Below are 23,673 nucleotides of genomic sequence, written 5' to 3' on the forward strand. Positions count from 1 at the left end.
AACTACCTTTAAGTCTATCTAGCAGTGTTTTGTTGCTAGTTAAGCATTTACCTAAAAACAAATACATTTAGTGGTCGTTCCTTCTTTAAACCCCTGCTCCCACCCTCTGCCAGCAATGGTTATTCTTTAATATATTTTTTTAAGGACTTAATCACCTTACCCCCAGGATCCATCCAAAATTATGGCACATTTGACTCCTACCTGTTCAACAGTTCTATTTACCCTGGGATTACTGTATTTTTTGCTCTATAAGACGCACCCGACCACAAAACGCACCTAGTTTTTGGAGGGGGAAAACAAGAAAAAAAAATTCTGTGCAGTGAAAGCAGCAATCCTTTTTGCTGTTCTTGCTTCTGTGATAGCTGCGCAGCCTGAATTCACTCCGTAAGACGCACACACATTTCCCCTTACTTTTTAGGAGGGAAAAAGTGAGTCTTATAGAGCAAAAAATACGGTATTTCATTGTCTACTCTGTCTTACTTCTCACTGCACTCTTCTCATTTTTGTATCTTCATGTAACCATGCCTACTGCTATCTCCTCCCATCTCTGTTTCTCTCTCCTCCCTCCTACAAATTCCACCCATCAGCCGGAAAAGACTCCATCTAGCAGCGTTCAATCTATGGATCAGTTTCCGGCCGATAATCCTAGCAATAGTGCGTTCGAGGTGGACTGGCCTGACCAGCCCACTGAGACTAAGATCAGCCAAGTAAGTGAAAGTATTTGAAGTGATCGTACATTTGAAATTGTCTTGTTCTGGCTGGTGTGCTCTAGCACAAGCCTGACTCAGTTGTTATTCTTTGGAATGCATTAGTCCGGGGCAAATTTATGACCTCTTGCACCCAGCACTCTTCCAAAGGAATTAGAATTTACCCATTCCCTAGGCACAATAGTAAGGCACATCTCCTTAACCGTTTATCTGGACTGGGGGGAAACTGATGTGGTCTAGTGACTAAAAGTAATAGCTTGGCACGGAAATTCTAGAATTGTTTTATCACTGGTTTTAGGGATTGGTGAGCAGCGTGTACCCATAATAGAGATGCATTGCATCCCTTGAGTTTTTAAAGCTGAATGTTCAGAAAACATTGGAGGGGGTTCTCTGAGTGTTCAACTTAATATTTGAAGGGTTTGATGCCAGCCCACCTCTGCCTGTTTCCCTTTCTCCCAAGGAAAAGGACTAACTGTGGAGATGTCAGAATGGGTATCAGGTGGTGAGAGAGTGCTGTAGAGAAACACTCTTTTATTTTATTTTTGAAATATTTACTGCTAAACTGCCTAATAAAAATGCTTCCAGTTTCTTTACAAATGTATGTTTTAGCATTTTTTTGAGTTCCTCGTAAATCATGTCCTTTTTTTTTTAATTTGGTGACAAGTCTGCCACTTGTGGAAAAAGGTTCCTACGGTTTGTTTACACCTCCAACACTTGTTACTATTGTTTTTATTAATTTTAGCTACTTTGGATGGGGTCAGGTACCATCTGTAGGTCATTTTCATAAAGTATTCTTTAATCAGATAGCACACTATAAATTTTAAATATTTTTTTTCATAATTCTTCCCATTTTTCCATTTCAATTGGGTAGCCAAAATGAGCCCACTTCACCATCACTTCCTTTACTTTTCCATCTTACAAATAATAATAATCTATATGTTTTTCATAATGTCTTCCTATTTTTTAATATTAATTCTTTTTCTAGGTCTTACATCTTTGTATCAAATCCATTTGTTTTTTAATCTAATTTAAAGATTTCATTTAGGTGGTAATATTGTAGCCAGTTCATCCCTGTGTGTTTAAGTTCTTCATATCCTTTAAGTTTTAATTAGTTATTTTCTTCTTCTAATATTTCTTTATAGGTGAGCCAATTAATTTCCATGTTTTTCTTTTTCACCGCTATTGCCTCTACTGGAGACAACCATCAGTGGTTTTTTGGGTTCCAATAGTTTATTTCTCCCCCATACTGTAAAAAGTGATCTCCTTATTATATGGTTAAGGACTCCTCTGTGCATTTTGACTTTGTCATATCCAAGATAACCATGCCAGCCGAACCTATTGTCCCGGCCTTCAATGTCTAATATATTGGCATTTTTAGTAGTATCCATTCTTTGAGCCATACTGAACATGCAGCCTCTTAATATAATTTAAGGTCTGGCAGTGCGAACCCTCCTCTGCTTTTACTTCCATTAACAGTTTAAACATAATCCTTGGCTTTTTGCCCTGCCATATAAATCTAGCCAGGTCTAGGGGCAACTTCGCCTTCTGTTGCATCCCTTTCTCTTTCGTCTTGATGCTCGTCTGTCTCAAGATGGCGGCAGCATAAACTATGACCCGACACTGAGCATGCTAGTCTGGAAGTCTTTCTAGCAGTGTTTTGTTGTTAGTTAAGCATTTGCCTTCATTAAATATTCTCAAAGCCATTGAGAGAGGGTATTCTGTAGATCCAGCTCTATGTTTTGTACAACAGCAAAACAAGCTACCTTGGATGGGATTGTGTAACCCACCCACACCAAAAGACAATTCAATGAGACCTCGATGAGCATGGTGCCGAGGGTGTGTATAGGGAATGAATATTCAAATGCACACCTGCACCAGTTGTTCACACAGATGTTTACTCTACAAGTTGATTTCCCATGCTATTTCCTCCTGAAGAGAGCCAGGGGTTGTGAATTGTGATACATATTGTGACATCAAAGACCCATATACTGGTGGGATGGGAAAGCTATTTTAGAATCAAACAGCCTGATATAAATGTAACTGATGCAGATATGGGCTGCCATAACTCAGAGAATCTGCTTTGCATGCAGCAGGTCTCAGTTTTCAATTCCCAGCATCTCCAGCTAGAGCAGGAAGAGACTGCTGTCTGAAACCCAGTCAGGGTAGACAATGGTGAGCTAGATGGCTTCCTATATTCTGATATTTTCCCCAGAAGGTGTTTGATCCAAAGACACAAAGAAGAGATAGGGGTTTTAATCTTTATAATACAACTTTTGCAACAAAATAAGCTATACAGTTAGAGTCTAAATAAAAGGAAATGAATATTTTATGACATAAAATAAATTACCCCAAATGTTATAAAATAAGATAAACCAAAATATCAGATAAGCTTGTTAAGTCCATACTCAAATTCACCTCACAGTTTCAGGCTTTAATTTACCTCACTATAGATCATATATCTATATCTATATACAGTATCTACATATCTGTCTGTATATATTTATATATACTGGTAGAAGAAGAAGAAGAAGAGTTTGGATTTGATATCCCGCCTTTCACTCCCCTTCAGGAGTCTCAAAGCGGCTAACATTCTCCTTTCCCTTCCTCCCCCACAACAAACACTCTGTGAGGTGAGTGGGGCTGAGAGACTTCAGAGAAGTGTGACTGGCCCAAGGTCACCCAGCAGCTGCAGGTGGAGGAGCGGAGACTCAAACCCGGTTCCCCAGATTACAAGACTACCGCTCTTAACCACAACACCACACTGGCTCTCACACTGGTAGATAGATATAGATATAGATATGCAGGTTTTGGTGTCCTCGGGTGTCTTCCCGTGTAAAAGTTGGGGTGTCTAGGCGACGTTTCGACGAGGTCTCACTCGTCATCTTCAGGCTGGTGCTTTCGGCTTCTTGTTACTGGAACAGAGCGGGATCTCAATGTTTGAGTTCCTATAAATACTGTAGAGGGGGTGTGGTGTCTAGCCTCCAATGTTCTGGGCAGAGAGGAAGTTCCCAGGCTAGTGTGCCTTTTCTTCCTCTCTGCCCAGAACATTGGAGGCTAGACACCACACCCCCTCTACAGTATTTATAGGAACTCAAACATTGAGATCCCGCTCTGTTCCAGTAACAAGAAGCCGAAAGCACCAGCCTGAAGATGACGAGTGAGACCTCGTCGAAACGTCGCCTAGACACCCCAACTTTTACACGGGAAGACACCCGAGGACACCAAAACCTGCATTCCTGTACCCGTGAAAATCTACGAAAGCAGATATAGATATAGATATACATATTCTGTGACTGGAAAACCACAGCTTAAAAACAAATACATTTAGTGGTCTTTCCTTCTTTAAACCCTTGCTCCCACCCTCTGCCAGCAATGGTTATTCCTTTTATATATATTTTTAAAGGACATAATCACTTCCTTCTGTGTTATGGAATTAAATCTACTGAGATGCTAAATTCAGTGACAAAATTCAAAATGTGGCCCCATTCCCATCTTCTGCAGCAGAGAAGGTGTCACTGAGACAGCTCAGCAGTGGCTTTATGGATTTGGCAGTGCATAGAAGCAGTGAGGGAGAAAACAAGAGGTACTTAATGATGCAGGAGGGATTTTTAGAAATATCCAGGGATGCCTTGACAAGGCTAAACCAGGACAGCATCCTCTGGAGAATGGTGCTGCCTGATGCTTGACACTGGCAGTCTTCCAGGGCAGTTCTACTTGCACTGCCTGTATCCATGGAAGCTCCATCTGCACCCTAACAATCCACTCCATCCCAAGGTGAACTACCCTGGTCAATAAATGGAGGCACTTTTGTCAGACCATTGGCTGCAAGGGTAATGTTGACCCCACCTTCCCCCCAGGATCCATCCAAAATTATGGCGCATTTGACTCTTACCTGTTCAACAGTTCTATTTACCCTGGGATTATTTCATTGTCTACTCTGTCTTACTTCTCACTGCACTCTTCTCATTTTTGTATCTTCATGTAACCATGCCTACGACTATCTCCTCCCATCTCTGTTTCTCTCTCCTCCCTCCTTCAAATTCCGCCCATCAGCCGGAAAAGACTCCATCTAGCAGCGGTCAATCTATGGATCAGTTTCCGGCCGATAATCCTAGCAATAGTGCGTTCGAGGTGGACTGGCCTGACCAGCCCACTGAGACTAAGATCAGCCAAGTAAGTGAAAGTATTTGAAGTGATCATACATTTGAAATTGTCTTGTTCTGGCTGGTGTGCTCTAGCACAAGCCTGACTCAGTTGTTATTCTTTGGAATGCATTAGTCCGGGGCAAATTTATGACCTCTTGCACCCAGCACTCTTCCAAAGGAATTAGAATTTACCCATTCCCTAGGCACAATAGTAAAGCAGGGTATAAATAATTATTTATTTATTTATTTATTTATTTATTATTATTATTATTATTAATGAGAAGGGGCAGGCAGGCAGAGATTCCAACCTCCCCTCCATCCAAACAAACAAAGGCTTACCCACTGCCTACCTACCACTCTGATAATTGTCTTTTCTTTGTGTTTTCAATGTAGGGAAGTTTTTTTAAAATATTTGATGCTTTGATGTGTTTTAATAGTCTGTTCGGAGCTGCCTAGTCAGATGGGCAGCATATAAATAATAGAATTATTATTAAGTTCATCAATTCCTAATTTGTTCAAGAGAGATTTTGCTGTTAGAAGTGTCAAATAAAGCAAGGGTTGCTATGTCCTGCTGCATGTGGGATGGGAGTGAGGGGGAGAATTTTACCTAGGCATTGTTTATCCTGCATTGCTGAGTTTCCCTGTTGTCAGAATGCATACTGGTTCCTTCTGTGTGGCTTTGTTTCAGTGGAGTGTGGCCCACAATTATTTATACCAAGTGTGGAATATGTGTGTATTCTTTGGTATGATTCTCCTGTCATTGGAATAAGCTGGTGTGCTTTTAGTGAGATTTCGTTTTCTGCACACTGACAATAATGTTTTTGCAAAATTGGAGCATTTATCGCTTAGCAAGTTTCATTCCTCCCCTACAAGGAAAAAAGACTGCATTTTCTGGGGCTTGGTAGTCTAGAAAAAAGAAAATTAATGGGGAACATTTTGCAAGGTGTGGAGGATAGAGAGTACTGTGTGTTTCTCTCCCTCATCATACTTGGGATCACTTGACAATGATAATGGGCAGAAGCCTTGGGACAGGTGGAGAATTATTAATACAAATTATTATTATTAAATACTTATTCATACAATGCACCATTAATTTGAGAAACCAATAAAGACTAGTCCTTGATTGTTATATGAAACCTCCAGGTTTAGAGATAGGATATCTCTGAATATTAGCTACTGGGGAGCAACATTGGGAGGGGGCTAGGACCTGAATATACTGGTAGGTTTCCCATATTGGCTAATGGGAAACAGGATGCCTGACACGATGGACTACTGGTCAGATCCAGCAAGGGTCTTCATATGGAAGCTAAACAGAAATAGTTGCAGTTTCAATGTAAAATAATAGTGATTACTAAAAGGGTTTTGGAATTCCCTTTTAATAGACTCTCTCAGTCTTGTGCATCAGAGCATATCTATCCTGCATCATGTTGCCTTTATGTAGCATGTGGCTTTGTAAGAGCACTTACACAGTGCCTGTATCTTCTTTGCTCCTATATATTCTAGTTCAATATATAGCCAGTTCAGTTAGCTTTGTGCCACTTCCATTGTAGTGTTTCAACAAGAAGACTCTATAATGACTTCTTTGAAGAGGCCTATTAGGAATAGTGCCATCTTGGACAATGGCTAGTCAAGCTGTTTAGTGCAGAGATCCGTACTGGAAACCTTTTGAGAGCAACACTTGGATGTGATTTTACTTATCCTATATTGGCAATATGTAAGTTTCAATCAATGGTGGCAAGTGGCATATGCTCTTAAAGCCCTTGTAGACTAAAAGGAAACTAAAAGGAAATGTGACGTGTGTTCATTCATAAACTGGGAGGTAGAATGGGCAGCTTTAATGATGTGCATAATATTCCTTTCTACATTACCTACCCACCTGTGCCACTGCCATTTCCCTCATACTCCATTTTGTAGATAAATAATATACATTTGGGTCAGCATGAAAATGACAAGCCCAGAAGAAAGCCTTATCTATTTCATTAATGGGTGGTGGTATTATTATTATTATTATTATTCTGCTAAAAAAGAATAATCATTATTGTTTATACCCCCATCGAATTGCATATTTTATTCTTCTGAAGAAAAGAAATGTTGGTAGCATCAACAAAGATTTCCCTGATCTTATCAGTTTCCCCAGTGATGTGGGGAAGGGGCAACCATGGTGTGGCTGCCCAAAGCCATGGGAAAAAGGAGGAAGGAAAAAATGTACTTCAGTTGCAAAGCTTCTGTTCATAGATGAAAGGGGGGGAAAGGCAGGAAGACAGAAATATGATCTGTATATCCACCATCCTTCAAGGCAATCGTTTTTTGAAACTTCATGTAAATGCATTGAAAACTGCACTTCTATCTTTAACAAATGAATGCAAATGGTAGGAGAGAAGCAAAAAATCACTTTAAATAGCATTTTGGAACTGTTCACCTCAGTAGGTGAACCTTTCAGCACGTCAGGTCCTCTGTTCCATAGGCTCCATTATCAATCTTTTTTGGTTTTAATCTCTGATAAATGTTTCTTAGCTTGCATTCACACGGCAGTTTATTTTGTTTTCCTGACATTTCCCTAACATAAATTTCTGCCTTATATTCCAGCTTTCACACAATGTTAAAGACACTTCCAGAAACAGAGCGGAATGTAGCTTGAGTTTAGTGCTCATTTCTGCGTTATTTGCAAATGGATTTTTTCTTCTTCTAGAAATGAGTGCTAAACTTGTGTTATAGTCTGCTTTATTTCTGGAAACGGTTTTTATGTAACCTGAAAGTTAAAATATAAGGCAGAAATCAAGAAGGAAACACAGGGAAAATATAATAAACTGCTGCGTGAATGCAGCCTTACTGTAAGATTGAGATGCATGTAATCCTATTGATTAACTGCTGAGAGGTAGGAAATTGGTTGGATTCTCTCTAGTCTCTTCTTCAGTGGCCAGGTGGTGGCAGTCTTTGATAGCATTGATTCTCACTATATGCTGCTAACTCTGCACAGCCTTATGTGGTATAACTGATCGGCAGGGTGTATGCCATCTTCATATCTGATCTGATGGTCTATTATTGTAACTGCTGCTGACTTAGAACAGTGAACTTGGTGACCAGTTGACCCTGGTCCAAAAGACAGCTTCTGTTGTTATAAGGGTCTGCTGTTATTAGGAAACGCACTGCCAGATTTCATCAGACTTTCCTTTCCTAGTCCTGCAAGCGAGAATTTTGTCAGCCACGTTCAAATGTTTTACTCAAGGTGAAGTGCGTCAGTTTTTGAAGCTATGTTACTGTATGATGAGATACAGCAGTTTTTCGCAGCCATAAAAGAAACGGTAGGAACTATGCAATCATGCGGAAGATAGAACCTTCTGGGCACACTGTTGGCTTATGTGGAAAAAGACAGGGTCAGCACTGGAATACTTGAGAACATGAGGTTGTTTTCAAATGTGAGGTTTTTAAATAGCTCTTGCTTCAAGCTGCGTCGTAATGCAAATGCGAAACCTTTATTAGCTGGATCATTTTCATAACCCAAGCTGTGCTTCGAAACCCGCAAACATACCCCGCCAAATGAAGATACACAGGATTTTAGTTTAAGTTATTGGCAAAATTTAGGCCACAACTTTATTAAATACAGAATGTGAGTGGTATTGGCTTAGGCATTGGGTTCACCCGACTATATCAGACTCCCATCTGCTTCGCAGGGAATCTGATAAAAGGGTGAAACACCGCCAGAGGGAGCCCTGCCGGTGAGGACCGACTTGAGCTCCCCCGGTGTCTCCGTGGGGTCCTGGTATGGCCCTAGTTCCTACCATGGGGTTTCAAACAAGATCCAGGCCAACCACTGATTCCTTTAATGGGATACCCTTAACCTTGGAGGGGCAGGTGATGGCCACCCCCCTCCCCACATATCACTGATCCAATGCCTAACTGCCAGACTTTACAAAGTTGTGACAATTGCTACGTGGTAGGCAAAAACCAAATGGCCATGCCAATCTGCCAAATGGAAAAATTCCTACCAGGCCCCTGTTGCAAAAAAGGTGACCAACAAAGTCCACAGCAAGGCCAAGTGCACCAAGATAAAGGGTGGGCGGGTGGGCGTTCCTCTGCGCGAAGGCAATGAGGACCAGCGAACAACACGCAGGGCATAAATAAAGTTTTGCAGCCACCCCCTAAGCCATGCCATTGGCTTTAGGGTCCAGGAAACATGCAAAACGACCATAGCCCTGCCACCCCAGCAGATGGGAGATGCTCGGAGGCCCGATCGCAATGCGTACCCTCCATGAAGAGGATCCGATTTAACGCAAATGGTGCAGGAAACCCTTCAAAGGTGCGCCTCCTTTAAACTTGACTCATGAAAAATATCTGAGATGGGTGAGACTGACCCACATAGCGCAACCACAAGGACTTAATAAGCAGCCAACTCAATGAGCTCCAGATTACATTCCAGCCCAGGGTCATTTGCTCTTCCTCAAAGTGGTGCAGCTTGGATCTGTGCCAACACATGGACTTGGGATACCCAACTGGTGCCGATACCTGACTGTTTTAAGAGTGTGGGTGCTGCAGTCCAGCTCAGGACTCAGACTCCGCTCAGCACTGAGCTGCAGATGCTCATAATTCTGGCAAGGCCTAAAGATGTGGCAGGTCATGCTCTCTTGGGCATGCTGGGGTTCCAGGAGTTTAACTGGCTTTTGTGTTGCAGCCCACAGAAGCCACTCCTGCTGGTGCTGAGGCAGCTGGCAAAGAAGCAGTAGCAGCTGGAGCTGAAGCAGCTAAAACCGAAACTGACTCAGGATCTGCCTCAGTAAGACCATAGGCAAGGGAGAGGGGTGGTGGCGGTGGGATCTCTTTCTCCCATGTTGCTGGCACACAATATATAATCACTGTTTCACTTAACTCAGTCAGATGGGAGCCCGTCAAAGCGACACTGTTGTAGCTTCTGTTCTTTAAGTAGTACAGAATCCTTGATGGAGGGGCCCAATTTGCTGGGTTGTGACTGTTGAACAAAGCCCTTTAATTATCTGCAGGTGGTCTTCCAGAAGAAAAATGTCCCCTTTGATGCAAACAGCTAAGCATGTAGCAGCAGCAGTTGCAAGTGGTCTGAATCAGAAAGAATATCTCCACTGTTCTCCCCAGTCCCAGTTAATCACCACCCTGGCTCTTTCATGTCACCCAACAGCCTTTGTTGCTCTGACAGATCCCTCCAGGCAAACCATGAAGGCTAAAAGCACAGAACCCTTTCTCATTTCCCCTCCCTAAGTTTTGATTCCACTTTCTCACCATGTCTGGCTCTGCTAAGAAATTTGGCCAGAGGCATCAAATTTGTTGCTCTTACGAGGTCACTGAGTTGTTAGTTCTTGTGCATGAAAATGATGCTGAGGACGTAGAGGTCAGAGGCCACCAAGAAGAAGACAGGTAGCAATTTCAGATCAAGGAAAGGGGAAAAAAAGATTTAGAAGAACTTTTGCCTCTTACTATGAACCTATATCTCCTCTCACCCTTGTGACAGACACCTGCTGTGTGTTCCATAATCTTTATACCACCCTGATTTTCCCTCTAATATTTGCCACTGTCTGTGATTCCCTTTTTAAAATTCCCATCTTGTCATGAGTCATTCTCTTCACCTTAATGGCTACTCTGGGCCATAAATTGTAACATCCACGTGGTGGAGGAAAAACACACAATACATTGGCGTTGAATTTTTGAATAATGGGGTGAACCAGTTTAGTGCAGTGGGGTCTCATTTTGCCAAGTGTCTTGTTTCAAGTGTTCCTTCTTGTGTTTTCTTTGCCTCCCTTCACTGCTATGCTTAGAGCTCTCTGCCTGCTGTAGTTGTGGAGACCTTCCCAGCCACAGTCAATGGAACAGTTGAAAGTGGAGCCGCTTCTGAAAGGGCTGACATGCCACCAGGTTTCCTGTTTAAGGTGAGTGTGAGGAATTACATTTACCTCAGCCGAGCACACATTCCACACCGTTGTCCATTAAAATGAATTTGTGTTTCCTTGTCAGTTAAGTGAAGAGTAAGGGCAAGCCAAAGGGAAGAGACAGGATCAAGCATCATTTAGTGCATCGAGAAACCTTGTGCATGCTGCTACTCATAGTATGGGTGGCTTCCAACAAGTTAGGATCTGTTGTTTCCTCAATGTTAGCCAAAAACATAGCCTTCATAGTAGCATAGAGGACTGTCACAAAAGATACATGAGCTGGACCATTTCTGCCCCCTTATAATTCAAGCACTGTCCCAGGTATCTCTTTTTCTAACTTATTTGGTGAAATAACAAAAGAAAACAACCAGTTGTGTCTCCCCTCCTTTACACCCTTCGGAGAAACTCATCCTACCACAGAGCTTCTCTGGTTCAAATTTATTTTATTTTTATTTATTAAATGTCTATAATGTCATTTGTTTAAGGATCACAGTGGGGCTTACAATATAAAAACACAGAAATACAAAACATATTAGCAAACAAAACAATAACTTTGCAGGACAAGAGGAGGTGGGATAGCGGATAGATAATCATGTTTTCACTTGTTGGTTTGGGTAAAAGTGGACAGGAGCTGTATGCATCACCCTTTCTTCATGAAATGGAGCAAGCTCTCTCCCTTCACTGGAGTCATTATTTCTTTGCAGGCACAAGCCATGCATGACTATGCAGCCACTGACAGTGATGAGCTACAACTGAAGGCTGGAGATGTTGTCCTGGTGATTCCATTTGACAACCCAGAGGAGCAGGTAAGGAGAGCATGTGGGATTTATTATCTTTTTTTGCTTCACACACCAGTGTCATATAGTATGTAGAACACTGGATCTGAACCAGAAAGACTTTGTTTGAAAACCCCGTTTTCCTGTGTGTGTGTGACACCTTCAAGCAGCCAGCAGATGAATGGAGATGATGTCTTGCAAAACCAGAATCTCTGAAGTAACTGTCTGCTTGATTCTTTGAAATGATTAGTATAGAGCAGGGGTGGCCAACCTGCCCCCCACAAGCCAGCTGAAGCCTACAAAGCTGTCTGAGAGGCCCTGCTAGCTCCTTACAAAGGCACCTCTTCCTTACTTTTCAAACCTCTCCTCTGATTGGCTCCAATCAGCACAAAGGGTGAGAAGACTTCTTCTCAGGGGCTAAATCATGTTGTGATTGGGTGGGTGCTGGAGAGTGGGACCCTGCCGCAGAAATAGTAGTGGCTCTTCAATCCCTCACAACCCTATGTGCCTCTTGTGTGTCACCATCACTAGCAGATCAGAGCACTCTAGAAACTGGAAGCATTCAGTCCTGTTTCCTGAGTGCCTTATGCAAACAATGGACATTTTCTTATGCAAGGCCTCAATAGCCTTTAGATACTCTTGATGCAAGAGCCACTTTGTACCTCATGAGCGGAAATGACCAAGATGTTTTTCACCATAACAGCTTCCTAGGAGATGCCATAGTGTTGAGAGAGAGAGAGAGAGAGAGAGAGAGAGAGAGAGAGAGAGAGAGAGAGTTTTATTTTGTTCATAGACAAGCTCTCTTCCTAAAGTGATAACATATTAGGAATTTCTCTTCTTAGCAAATAGCACCTTTAAAAATGTCTTCTCTTCTCCATTGTAGTTAGCTCCTAAGTGACTTTAGAGCAGAAGTGGGGAACTAGATTTAGGCAGCAGGCTGGATCCCTAATTCCCCCATCCTCTGTGGGTCAACGTTGACAGGTGGGCAGGACCTTACATGTGCAGCTAAGTACCTTCATCTTCAGATAAGGCTTGAATTTGTCAAATGAAAATTTCAAGACAGGCAAAAAACCAAAATCAATGGAGCTTAGGAAACATAATGGGTCATATTAAGTTCTGCTGTTCTGCTCGCACAACAGACTTCTGCTTGAACACTCCTTGTGCATCATTGAATCTACTCCAGAGAATTGTGGGAACCTCCAGAGCAGATTTTGGGTGCTCCTAGAGGGAAGAGGAAGTCCTGCTGCATAAGCAGAACTCTGCTTGCACAGCATTGGATACAACCCAGTGTATCCAGAAACAATAACAGAATCTTATAGCACCCTAAAGACTAGCAAATGTATTGTGCTGTTACCTTTCATGACCTAGAGTTCACTTCTTCAGAAGCATGGAGTGTTGTCCTCAGCTGACAGGTATATATACCCATGAGGAGGAAAATGTGCAAAGTTCAGTGAAAGCTCAAGTGTATGCAAAAGCAGCACAGTGATGCTTCAAAACCACAATAATAGATGATAACAAACTTATCACCAATAAATAACTGATTGCCTTATTTGCACAAGGTTGTGATCAGTGACCTAAGAATCCTAGGCTGCCCTCCTGCTTGTTTTTCACTCTGTACAAACCTTTTGTCTGCCTTTCCCTTTCTCTCCCTGGCAGGATGAAGGATGGCTGATGGGTGTGAAAGAATCTGATTGGCTTCAGCACAAAGAACTTGACCAATGCCGAGGAGTTTTCCCAGAGAATTTCACGGAGCGGGTGCAGTGAGGTCCTGAGGCTTCTAGGTGGCTTCTCTGCATTGAGAAAGCAGAGGTGTTTCCTCTCTCCCTCTTGCCCTGGGGAAAGTCTAAAAGTAATAGAGAGAATTTTAAAGGGAAGAGAAGCCTAAAGGTTGGATTCTTCACAGAAAACAAGCTTTTAGAAGTACATTGAATTCAAAGTGTTGTTATCAAATATATAGGTAATAAAGAAAGACAGGTTGAAAAACAACAACAACTTTTCCCCCTTTTTAATTTGAACAGTGTTGGTGTTCAGGAGGTTTGCCACCAAAGTGGCTGCATCGTTTTGTGTGAGTTGGACTTAGGGTAACTCCAGCATCATAAGCCTCAAAATACTAACTGCCCCATTACTCTGAAATGACATACTCTTAAGTTTACCTTGTGGGAAGGTGCAGTCAACCTGTCTTGTGTCTGAGGCTGCTTATATGGCATCCCCTAGATTTCAGACCCTGCACATTATTCACACCTGCTGCCATAAGCCCAATGCCTGTCATGCTGTTGAAAAGAAATATTTAGTGTACAGTGTTCACAAATTATGATTATATATATGTGTGTGTGTGTGCGCGTGCGTGTTTGTTCATCCTTGGGGGGGATGCAACAAGAACTGTGATTTTCTACATATAGTGCAAACAAAATTACCTGCAGATGCACATCGGAAAGAAAAAGGAGGAAGTGACGCCTGATCCAAAGCTCCTTCAAATATGTGTTTTGATATAGTATATTGGCACTTCCTTTTCTTTGAAAAAAGATACTGTAAAAGTATAAACATGACTTCATTTGATTTTTTAAATTATTATTAAAAAAACCCACTCTGTTGCTGTTTCGTTAAACTGAATTTGGAATGGGCATCTAAAATAATTTTACTGCATTTGAAAGGCTAGGGTGGAGAGAGAGGCGCTGTAAAATACTAACACGGGGAAAGACATTTGCAGTTTTTGTTTCTTCCATATTTTGGAGAACTGCAGGCAACCGCACGTCCCTCGCCCCCCCCATTCATTTGTTTTATCTCACCTGCAGTTTGTGAACAGCCTGAACAGCTTGAACTTAGAAGTTTTGAGCGGCTGCAGCTGTGTGTAGTAACTTGCACTGATGTCTGCCCTACGCTTGGCAAATCCAAGCAGCTGTGTCACCTATCAATTGCTGCTCCATGATAAGAAGTTAATACCAGCCCATTCAGTTGTACCTGTGTGGCTGGCTCTGGAGAAGGGAGCCTTTCTGGGCAGCCACAAAGATAAAGAAGATCCAGTGCTACACCTGCCATGTCTCTGATCCTGTGTTGTGCACTAGCAATCTTGACACTGGAGGCAAGTAACACACCCTTTTACTGTTGCAGCCTCCTACCACTTCTTGCAAGATCATTGTTTGTGGAAAGCAAACTGCTGGCACAGCAGTTATTGCACTCCACCCATCCTAAACATTTATTTCCCAGTGCAATGGCTCATAGGATTAAGGTGGGAAAATATTAATGCATGATTTTTCAAACAAACAAACAAACAAACAAACAAACAAACAAACAAACACAGTGGATTGAACTTTCTTATTTTTAAACCTTTGCAACATAACCTGCCAGCATGGTACTTTTTCAACTTTTATTTTAGGAAACCCTCTTCCTCAGAAGGCTGCCATGAGCTTTTTAGGGGGAAGGCCTATAACAAGAGGGCCAACGTCAGCTTGCCCACAATTACAGTGCGGAGCTGGGTGTTGTCTAGGGTGCACTGTCTGTTCATGCCAGGCCAAGTGCACTGTTGAATTGGATGTGCACCCTAGAACGTGCCCTGGACCCCCCTTTTTTTTGCAAGGCCACGGGCTTACAGAGCATATATGCAGGGGTAGCCGAATAAAAGGTAGAAAAAGTTTCTGCATGGTAGACAGTTGGAAAACCACTCCTGCCATTTATACAGTTGACCTCATATTGCCTCCATTGCTCCTGTTTTGTTTTGTTATGTGTATTGCTAAGTTGCTAGGCAGTTTTTATTGTTAACAGTGCTCTAAGTATTAGTGGCAACAAGTTGGTTTTCTCCCGACACAACTGAATCCTGCAGTGTTACTTGAATAGCTGACACAGCTACTGAGCTCTTCACATCCTTTTATGGCTGGGTTCATTTACTTCCAAGTTCCACTTTGGATTTTTTTTCTATTTTATTTCTTATTTGCTTTGAAGGGATTGCTTTAGAACAGGCTACCTCCTCCTGCACTGGAATACATTGGAATCTGTTGTATTGACTAATCTTATAAAAGATAAACTGCTTTTAGCAAAAAATTTTGTTTTGCTTTTAGCAAAGCATGGTATGCTAAGTTACACCAATATATATATATATATATATATGCAGGTTTTGGTGTCCTCGGGTGTCTTCCCGTGTAAAAGTTGGGGTGTCTAGCCAGATCTGTGTAGGGATTGCAGGGGGGTGCAGCATCCGGAGGTGCCACCATGGATTGGCTACTGGATGGTGTCAGTAATTCATCTGTGGAGAGGGTCTGGGTTTGGGTCTGGTGTGGTTGATTGGTGTTGGCGTTCTGTGTGCCTCTGGATCTGGTGTCAGTTTTTGTGGGGAGGGCTAATTTCCAGATGTCTGGCAAGCGGGATGTGTCGTCACGCTTGTTCATGTTGTGAGGGTGTTTCTCTATCTCGATGGCTTCCATGATTATTCTCTTGTGGTGATGTTCCGTGTTAAAGAGCAATTTGGAATCTGCAAAATTAATTTCGTGTCCTGTTTCTTTCATGTGTTGGAAAAGAGAGGAAGTTTTTTCTTCTTTTTTGACGGCATTCTTGTGTTCTGCGATACGTGCATTTATTCGTCTGTTTGTTTGTCCAATGTACGTGGCTGGGCAGACTTTGCAGGGTATTTCATAGATCCCTTGGTTTTCCAACTGGATTTTATCCTTGGGGTTTCTGAGGATATTGGCTATTTTTTGGTTGGTGCAAAAGGCTGTTTTGATATTGTGTTTATGGAGGATTTTGCTAATTTTATATATGCTTTCGTAGATTTTCACGGGTGCAGGAATGCAGGTTTTGGTGTCCTCGGGTGTCTTCCCGTGTAAAAGTTGGGGTGTCTAGGCGACGTTTCGACGAGGTCTCACTCGTCATCTTCAGGCTGGTGCTTTCGGCTTCTTGTTACTGGAACAGAGCGGGATCTCAATGTTTGAGTTCCTATAAATACTGTAGAGGGGGTGTGGTGTCTAGCCTCCAATGTTCTGGGCAGAGAGGAAGTTCCCAGGCTAGTGTGCCTTTTCTTCTTTTGTTCCTTAATTACTTGAGAGATACCTTGAGTGATTTCTTGAGTGATATCCTGAGTACCACTTAGGTGGGTCATTAGGTGTGGATTAGTTGCTAAAGTCTTTGTGTCTTGACCTCTTGAACTTTGTGAAGAGTTTTCCTGAGAAGATGGCTGTATTGCACTTAGTTGTGCTTTGGCTTGGCTTCGTGTATAGGGGCGAGCTGTGGTTTTGTGGCTTGTGTCAGCCAGATCTGTGTAGGGATTGCAGGGGGGTGCAGCATCCGGAGGTGCCACCATGGATTGGCTACTGGATGGTGTCAGTAATTCATCTATTTTTTGCACCAACCAAAAAATAGCCAATATCCTCAGAAACCCCAAGGATAAAATCCAGTTGGAAAACCAAGGGATCTATGAAATACCCTGCAAAGTCTGCCCAGCCACGTACATTGGACAAACAAACAGACGAATAAATGCACGTATCGCAGAACACAAGAATGCCGTCAAAAAAGAAGAAAAAACTTCCTCTCTTTTCCAACACATGAAAGAAACAGGACACGAAATTAATTTTGCAGATTCCAAATTGCTCTTTAACACGGAACATCACCACAAGAGAATAATCATGGAAGCCATCGAGATAGAGAAACACCCTCACAACATGAACAAGCGTGACGACACATCCCGCTTGCCAGACATCTGGAAATTAGCCCTCCCCACAAAAACTGACACCAGATCCAGAGGCACACAGAACGCCAACACCAATCAACCACACCAGACCCAAACCCAGACCCTCTCCACAGATGAATTACTGACACCATCCAGTAGCCAATCCATGGTGGCACCTCCGGATGCTGCACCCCCCTGCAATCCCTACACAGATCTGGCTGACACAAGCCACAAAACCACAGCTCGCCCCTATACACGAAGCCAAGCCAAAGCACAACTAAGTGCAATACAGCCATCTTCTCAGGAAAACTCTTCACAAAGTTCAAGAGGTCAAGACACAAAGACTTTAGCAACTAATCCACACCTAATGACCCACCTAAGTGGTACTCAGGATATCACTCAAGAAATCACTCAAGGTATCTCTCAAGTAATTAAGGAACAAAAGAAGAAAAGGCACACTAGCCTGGGAACTTCCTCTCTGCCCAGAACATTGGAGGCTAGACACCACACCCCCTCTACAGTATTTATAGGAACTCAAACATTGAGATCCCGCTCTGTTCCAGTAACAAGAAGCCGAAAGCACCAGCCTGAAGATGACGAGTGAGACCTCGTCGAAACGTCGCCTAGACACCCCAACTTTTACACGGGAAGACACCCGAGGACACCAAAACCATATATATATATATATATATATGTAAAAAAATCAGACCAGCTTAGCTTATATAATCGGAGGGTGTGTGACAGAATTCAGGTGCAAAGCTTTCTTTCACCCAGTAAAAAGTGAATGGTCCAATTTTGCATTGTGGATATAATTCATTATCCAGAATTGCTGCACAGCCAAGAGTGCACACAAAAAACCCCAAGGATATGGGGAGTGTGTGTGTGTGTGTGTTGTAGATTAGTCACAACTGCATATGCAGTTACAACCACTTTATCTGTGTCTCATGGAATTATTCTTCATAACAGTGTTTTGAATTTTTTTTTTTAATGGCTCAGTGGGTCTTAACCCTCCACCCCAACACATTCTAGATTTTGTGATGCTCCCTTCCTTCAGCCAAAGTTGCATTGTTTAAATTCCTCTGTATTCCAGAGCTGCTGTCTGTTAAAACTAGCCCACCACAAGGTTGTACGTTGCTGTGTTGTTGATGGTTGCAGTAGCATATCCCAATTCTTGCATCATTTACAGCCTCTCCTAAAAAAACACTCTATATTTTTATGCATTTGTAAAACAAGTTGTCCTCCTTTGAAGGGCAATATTGGAAGGCATATCTAAAGGAATATCAATTTTAAAAATATGTTTATCCTGTAAGGAAGGTCTCATTGTAAAATCTATTTTTATGAAGAAACAAGGGGGGGGACCCCAACCCTGTGGATTTTATTTTAAAAAGATAATTGCCAGATTCATGGTGTAACATTTAGGCTGTGATCCTGTACTCACTTACCTGGAAGTACGCCTCATTGAATTCAATGGAACCTACTTTTAAGTAAACGTGTAGGATTATACTGCTAAACCGCTTCTGTAGCTGCTAGTGCATAGGTATTTGTGTAGATTTCTAATCATTGTCTCTTTTTGTTTGGTCTCTGTGTTTTTATTTTTCAGGCAAGTATTGCAAAAACGTTTCTGATCAGCTTTTCATTTTGTTGTGGAAAAACAGCCATCCAGTACTGTATTATGTCTTTAATGATGCTTTATTCTGAAGCTGTACAAAATGGTATAGCTCTTAGCCTTTAAAAGAACGGTTGATAAGCTTGTAGTTTTCAGGTCTTATTAAATTTTCTTCAGTTGCTGCAACAGGGAAAGGGGTCTGTCTCACTGATCACTATTTGCTCCTGAAGAAATCTGCTCAATAAAGGGGGAGTTATTCAACTAAATAAAAAACATATGGCCTGGATCTTCTACAAGATATACTGTACACACAATGCTCAGCGATGTTACTAAATGGTTGTGGAAAGCAGGTACCCTGAAAGAAAAGGCAGATAGATTTGCCCAGTGTAAACAGGCAACTAGTGAATGACCCATTTGTTTTAAAGATTGGGGAAAACTAGACAAATCCTGACTGTTCAAAAATATCTGCAGATAGGGTATATCCAAAATTTATATTGGATTGCATCCAATAAAATTGTCCATTGGTGCAAGGGTTGCTGCTTGAGCAGTGGAACATCTCCTCCCTCTCTTTCAGCACAACTTCAGATCTGCTCCAGAGGGTTGAGGGGAAACCCCAGAACAGGTTTGTTGGGTTTTTTTTTGGCAGAGGGGGAAGGAAGTCCCATTGTTTTTCTGAGACTCTTTATACTAACTGGGCAACTTCATTGGAGATAACCCATAGGTGTCATATCAGTTAAATTGTTACAGCCTGCCCAAACCATCCAAATACATAATTTCTTGAGGATGCTGCAAATTCTGATTCCCAGTGCCCTCCCTCCAGAACTATGGGTCCTACAATTCCCTAGAGAGAAGGAATTCCTATTAAACTGGTCTAAGGGACTCTGTAGTGTAAATATGCCCTAGGAAGAGGACAGCTCATGGGCTACTTCCAAACGTGATGCAACTCCAGAAAAGAAAATGTTTTATGTGCCTTATCATAATCCCTAGAAGAGGGGGTAGCCACTCTGGTGCCCTCCAGATGTTGCAGCCAGAGAAGATGTCAAGTGGAGTCCAAAAGCATGTTGAGGGCACCACACTGGAAAAATATACCATGCATTTGTTTTAAGAAGAATTCTTAAAGGTATCAGCAGCCTTCCACCAAAGCAGGTGGGGGGAGGAAGATGAAGTCTTGTTGTGCAGGTGCAAGTCATTGCAAGAATGGTACCAATCCATTGGCTACAACCCAATGCTTTGAATCAATTACAAACATTCCCTGCCCCTGCTATCAACATTTTCCTCCCACCTTGGTTAAAAGTTGGATGTGCAGCTTGGTCTTACTTATAAGGTTGCTTTACACACTGTATGTTTCCTAGATATGATATCCTTTTGATGGATGAAATTACATGGAGGAAACATGCATCTTTTTGGCTATTTGTGTACATTCTGGGAGGCCACAATTTGTATCCGATTAGCATGAAGTAATAGACACATCTGCTTCAAAAATGATGGTGTGAACGGGTAGTTTCTAACACAGAAATGATGCCAATATAAGAAGCTTGGTTTGTTATGTTTGGTCATGTGTGTCTGTTCAGTTTGGAAGTGTCATCAGAAGGCATTGCCATTTCCCCCCCTAAAAAACTGCTTTTTTAATTAAAAAAAGTTTAGCTTTATTTTGGTCTGAGATGCTTAGAGGTAGGCATACACTCAGTAAATGATGCTTCTTCCTACGCACGGTGTCTTAGAAACAAAATGCAGTGTGGAAATTTTATCTGGGCTTGGGCAAAGAAGCAGGAATTTTGTTTTCATTATTTTAAGCATCCCAGCATGAAATATATCCTTGCTTGCCCCACCTACCAAAAGCTGATGCACACAGCACTGATGGGCAATATTGAACTGTTTCCTGTTCCATAGCAGGATAATTTATTTACTGTAAATCAGTAAGGGGTGGGCATGAGGAGAAGAGTTTAGCAGTTACTACCTATGGTAGAGGATGGTGAGAAGCTCCCTTATAGACTCCACTATTCATTCACATCCCAGAAGTGATTATTGGCAGGATTTAGCTTTCAGAATGCATGGACTGCTATGTTCACAGCATGCCCTATTCAGATGTGCTGAAATGAGAAAAGAAAAATGAGAGAGGCAATATACTTTCAGTTTGCTAGTCTCTGGACTCATTCTAAATTTGCAAGCAACTCACTGTGGCTCCTTTGTACTGAATGTTTGTGACCTGTTAAGTCTCTCTTGTAGTATTGATGAGCTTTCATGTCCCGCTGAAGAAATAATGGTACAAAGGAAATTTGATATCACATAGTGATGGATATCAAGCCTAGTGTTAGAATGGAGGGTGTATGTATGAGGGATGCAGTGCTTAATTGATCAGCTAGAGTAATCAATTAAAATATTTTTAATTGACTAAAAATTGTGCCCTCAATCAATCAAGCAACAGATTATATTATATATTGCAGATGGCAAGCACCATCTCAAAAGAAGCATTCTGTTTCTTTTTATTATTATTTAAATAGGTTTTTTTTTAAAAAAACCTTTTAGGGTGTCTACTCTCCTAAGGTGGATTACACACAATATTAAGACACTACAACATTAACATTTCAAATATAGCTATAAGTGACAGAACAAAAATAGCAGCAAGAGATGAAACAAACAGTTCTTACGTAAAGGAACCATAGAAACACCTAAATGTAGACCTGCTTTTGTAAAGGCCAAGAGAGATGAGGCCACATGTATTTCCATGAGGAGGCCATTCCAAGGATACAGGACCACAACAGAAAAGGGTTTCTCCTGTCCTGGGTACCCAGAAACCTAACAACTTTTGCCATGTATTGGAGAACAGGACTTCACATGCTGATCTTAAAGCTCAGGCAAGGGCACACGGATGCAGGTAGTCCTTGAGATAGCCTGGTCCCAAACCGTTTAGGCATTTAAAAGGTTAATAGCATAGCAGAACCTTAAATTCACCCCAGAAGTGAACAGCTAACCTATAGGCCAAACTCTGGTACTTGGACCTTTAGGTAGAGTGCAATGCCATCCACTACCAGGTGTGTACCACCATCCAGATTTGCAGATTTCACAGTCCACAGCACGTCCATTTTGTCTGGATTAAGTTCCAAAAGAGACGTTCTCCATCCTCTCCTACACAGGAAGGGTGTTTCCTCTGAGATGATGCCTGCAATGACACTCATTCCTGCACCATCTCTTCTTGATGCAGGAATGCCAATTCCACCTGTTGAATGAAATGTACACTGATTCAAAATTTCTTTAACTGAGTTGCTGCCGTATCTTGTGTGGGTTTTTAGTATGTCCTGATGGATGAGAAAGTGAAGTTAGGAAAATAAGTGATGTAGTTGTGTATTTCTTTTGACCATTATTGTGATAATTGCCTGAAGGGTAAAAAGTGTGCTTCCAGGGGAAAGGAGAATTGACAGCATCCCTTGCTCAAATGTGTTCATTGCAATCTTCACACTTGCAATTAAATTACTGTGCATTTTGGGCATGGTGGCATCATTTTGGTAAGCATATTTAAAGCTTGGTGCAATCCAATACACACCTGCTCTGAAGTAAGCTACATTAATTTCAGTTAGACTTATTCTCCAGGAAAATATGTATAGGATTGCAGCATTAAGCACCTTCTACAAAGCACTATCTATGCTTGGGCCTTGTTGCATCCTGAAGAAGCTGAAAGTTCTTCAGGTTCTCAACAGTCACCTGACACCTCCCTGAAACAAGTCCCTCTTGGCACGGCATGATTCCATATCATTCAGACTTCAGACTCTCACAACAAGGGCCAGGTTGTAGATATACCATAGGAAAATTTGGTAAAAGGTGAGTCATTTAGCCAGTGGTATAACTCTAAAGATTCTGAAAGAGCATTACAAGCACTATGTATTCAGAAAAAAGCATGGTGGCTTGTGAAAACCGCCTATTTAAAGATAAATAGCTTCCCATAATGACTCCAGGAAAATGTAATCTTCTCTGCTGAGCATATGAACCAACTTTAGTCTTGGAACAAATTGGAAAATTACTCTTGTTTGGCTCCTTGGTCAAATATCACTGCAAACTCCCTAGTGACTTCAATATAGGATTTTTTTTGAGAACCACCCTTCACTGATCAACAGTTTGTGAGCATATTGTGCTACTGGCAAAAGGTAACTAAAAATGACTGCTGTAGGATTAGGGATTCCAGCCTTTATATGAACCCAAGAGTTCAGTTGTGGTTTAAGAGCGCTGTTCATAGGTCAAGAAGAGTTGAACACCGAACGTAGCCAATTTCCATGTTTAAATAAGGTCCTCCCCATCTGCTGCAGGTGAGCAGCTAAGGGAATAATGACTGGGCAGAGTACAGCCTCAGTGTTTTAGGATTGCAAGAGCTCTTTAATGTTGAGCATCAGAGAGTGGATTCTCACAGTTCCCCTCGGTGCTCTAGTAAACACCAGCTTTTCAATAATGTTTTGAAGCTACCAGGTTGGAAAAAGGAGGATTTTTCCTCTGGAAAGCTACATCCTAGGGTTGGGACATGAGTTATTTGCTTCTGCTCACATGGAAGAAAAACATAATACTTGTGATAGGTCTCAGTTGGAAGCCATGGCTGCATCTTTGCTAACTGGAGTCTAGCTTTCCCAATAATATAGGGAGGCTGTGAAGAAGAGCATTCCAACTGGTACATGGCTTCTTCATGGCCTTTGTAGCATATGAATGGCCAGGCCACTCTGAACCATATACACATGGTTAAAATAAGATAAAAAGTAAAACTCCCATTGTCAGGGGTTGGAATGTGTGGAGGTACCAACAATCAGAGTGGCTTCCTAGGGAGAGAATGATATATTAAATGTGGCATTTAGAGAGTGGATTTTGGGTGGAAGTGAATGGGGTGATGCTATATTAGCTAGAGCTGGTCAAACCAG

General features: G+C 41.9%; 1 protein-coding gene and 1 long non-coding RNA gene across 25 annotated transcripts in view; both read left to right on the forward strand.

The window, feature by feature from the left end:
- Positions 1–18,972, forward strand: part of BIN1 (bridging integrator 1) — a 114,395-nt gene extending 95,423 nt beyond the window's left edge. For 7 of the 24 annotated variants that reach the window (XM_083740392.1, XM_083740388.1, XM_083740382.1 and 4 more), the window contains 7 exons: positions 588–707; positions 4,761–4,880; positions 9,522–9,623; positions 10,633–10,743; positions 11,448–11,549; positions 13,176–15,598; positions 17,844–18,972. In XM_083740392.1, coding sequence (XP_083596518.1) covers positions 588–707; positions 4,761–4,880; positions 9,522–9,623; positions 10,633–10,743; positions 11,448–11,549; positions 13,176–13,283 — 663 coding nt within the window. In that variant the 3' untranslated portion in view covers positions 13,284–15,598; positions 17,844–18,972. Of the gene's footprint in view, positions 1–587; positions 708–4,760; positions 4,881–9,521; positions 9,624–10,632; positions 10,744–11,447; positions 11,550–13,175; positions 15,599–17,832 lie in introns of all 24 variants that reach the window. The other 17 variants (XM_083740372.1, XM_083740384.1, XM_083740380.1 and 14 more) reach the window with 5 other exon arrangements.
- Positions 4,887–6,867, forward strand: LOC310825316. Its single transcript, XR_014555213.1, has 2 exons — positions 4,887–5,811; positions 6,076–6,867. It is a non-coding gene; the product is annotated as an uncharacterized lncRNA (long non-coding RNA).
- Positions 18,973–23,673: the final 4,701 nt, after the last annotated feature.

The sequence above is a fragment of the Podarcis gaigeae genome (genome assembly GCF_964106915.1).
Source record: "Podarcis gaigeae genome assembly, chromosome: 1".
Classification (NCBI taxonomy): domain Eukaryota; kingdom Metazoa; phylum Chordata; class Lepidosauria; order Squamata; family Lacertidae; genus Podarcis; species Podarcis gaigeae.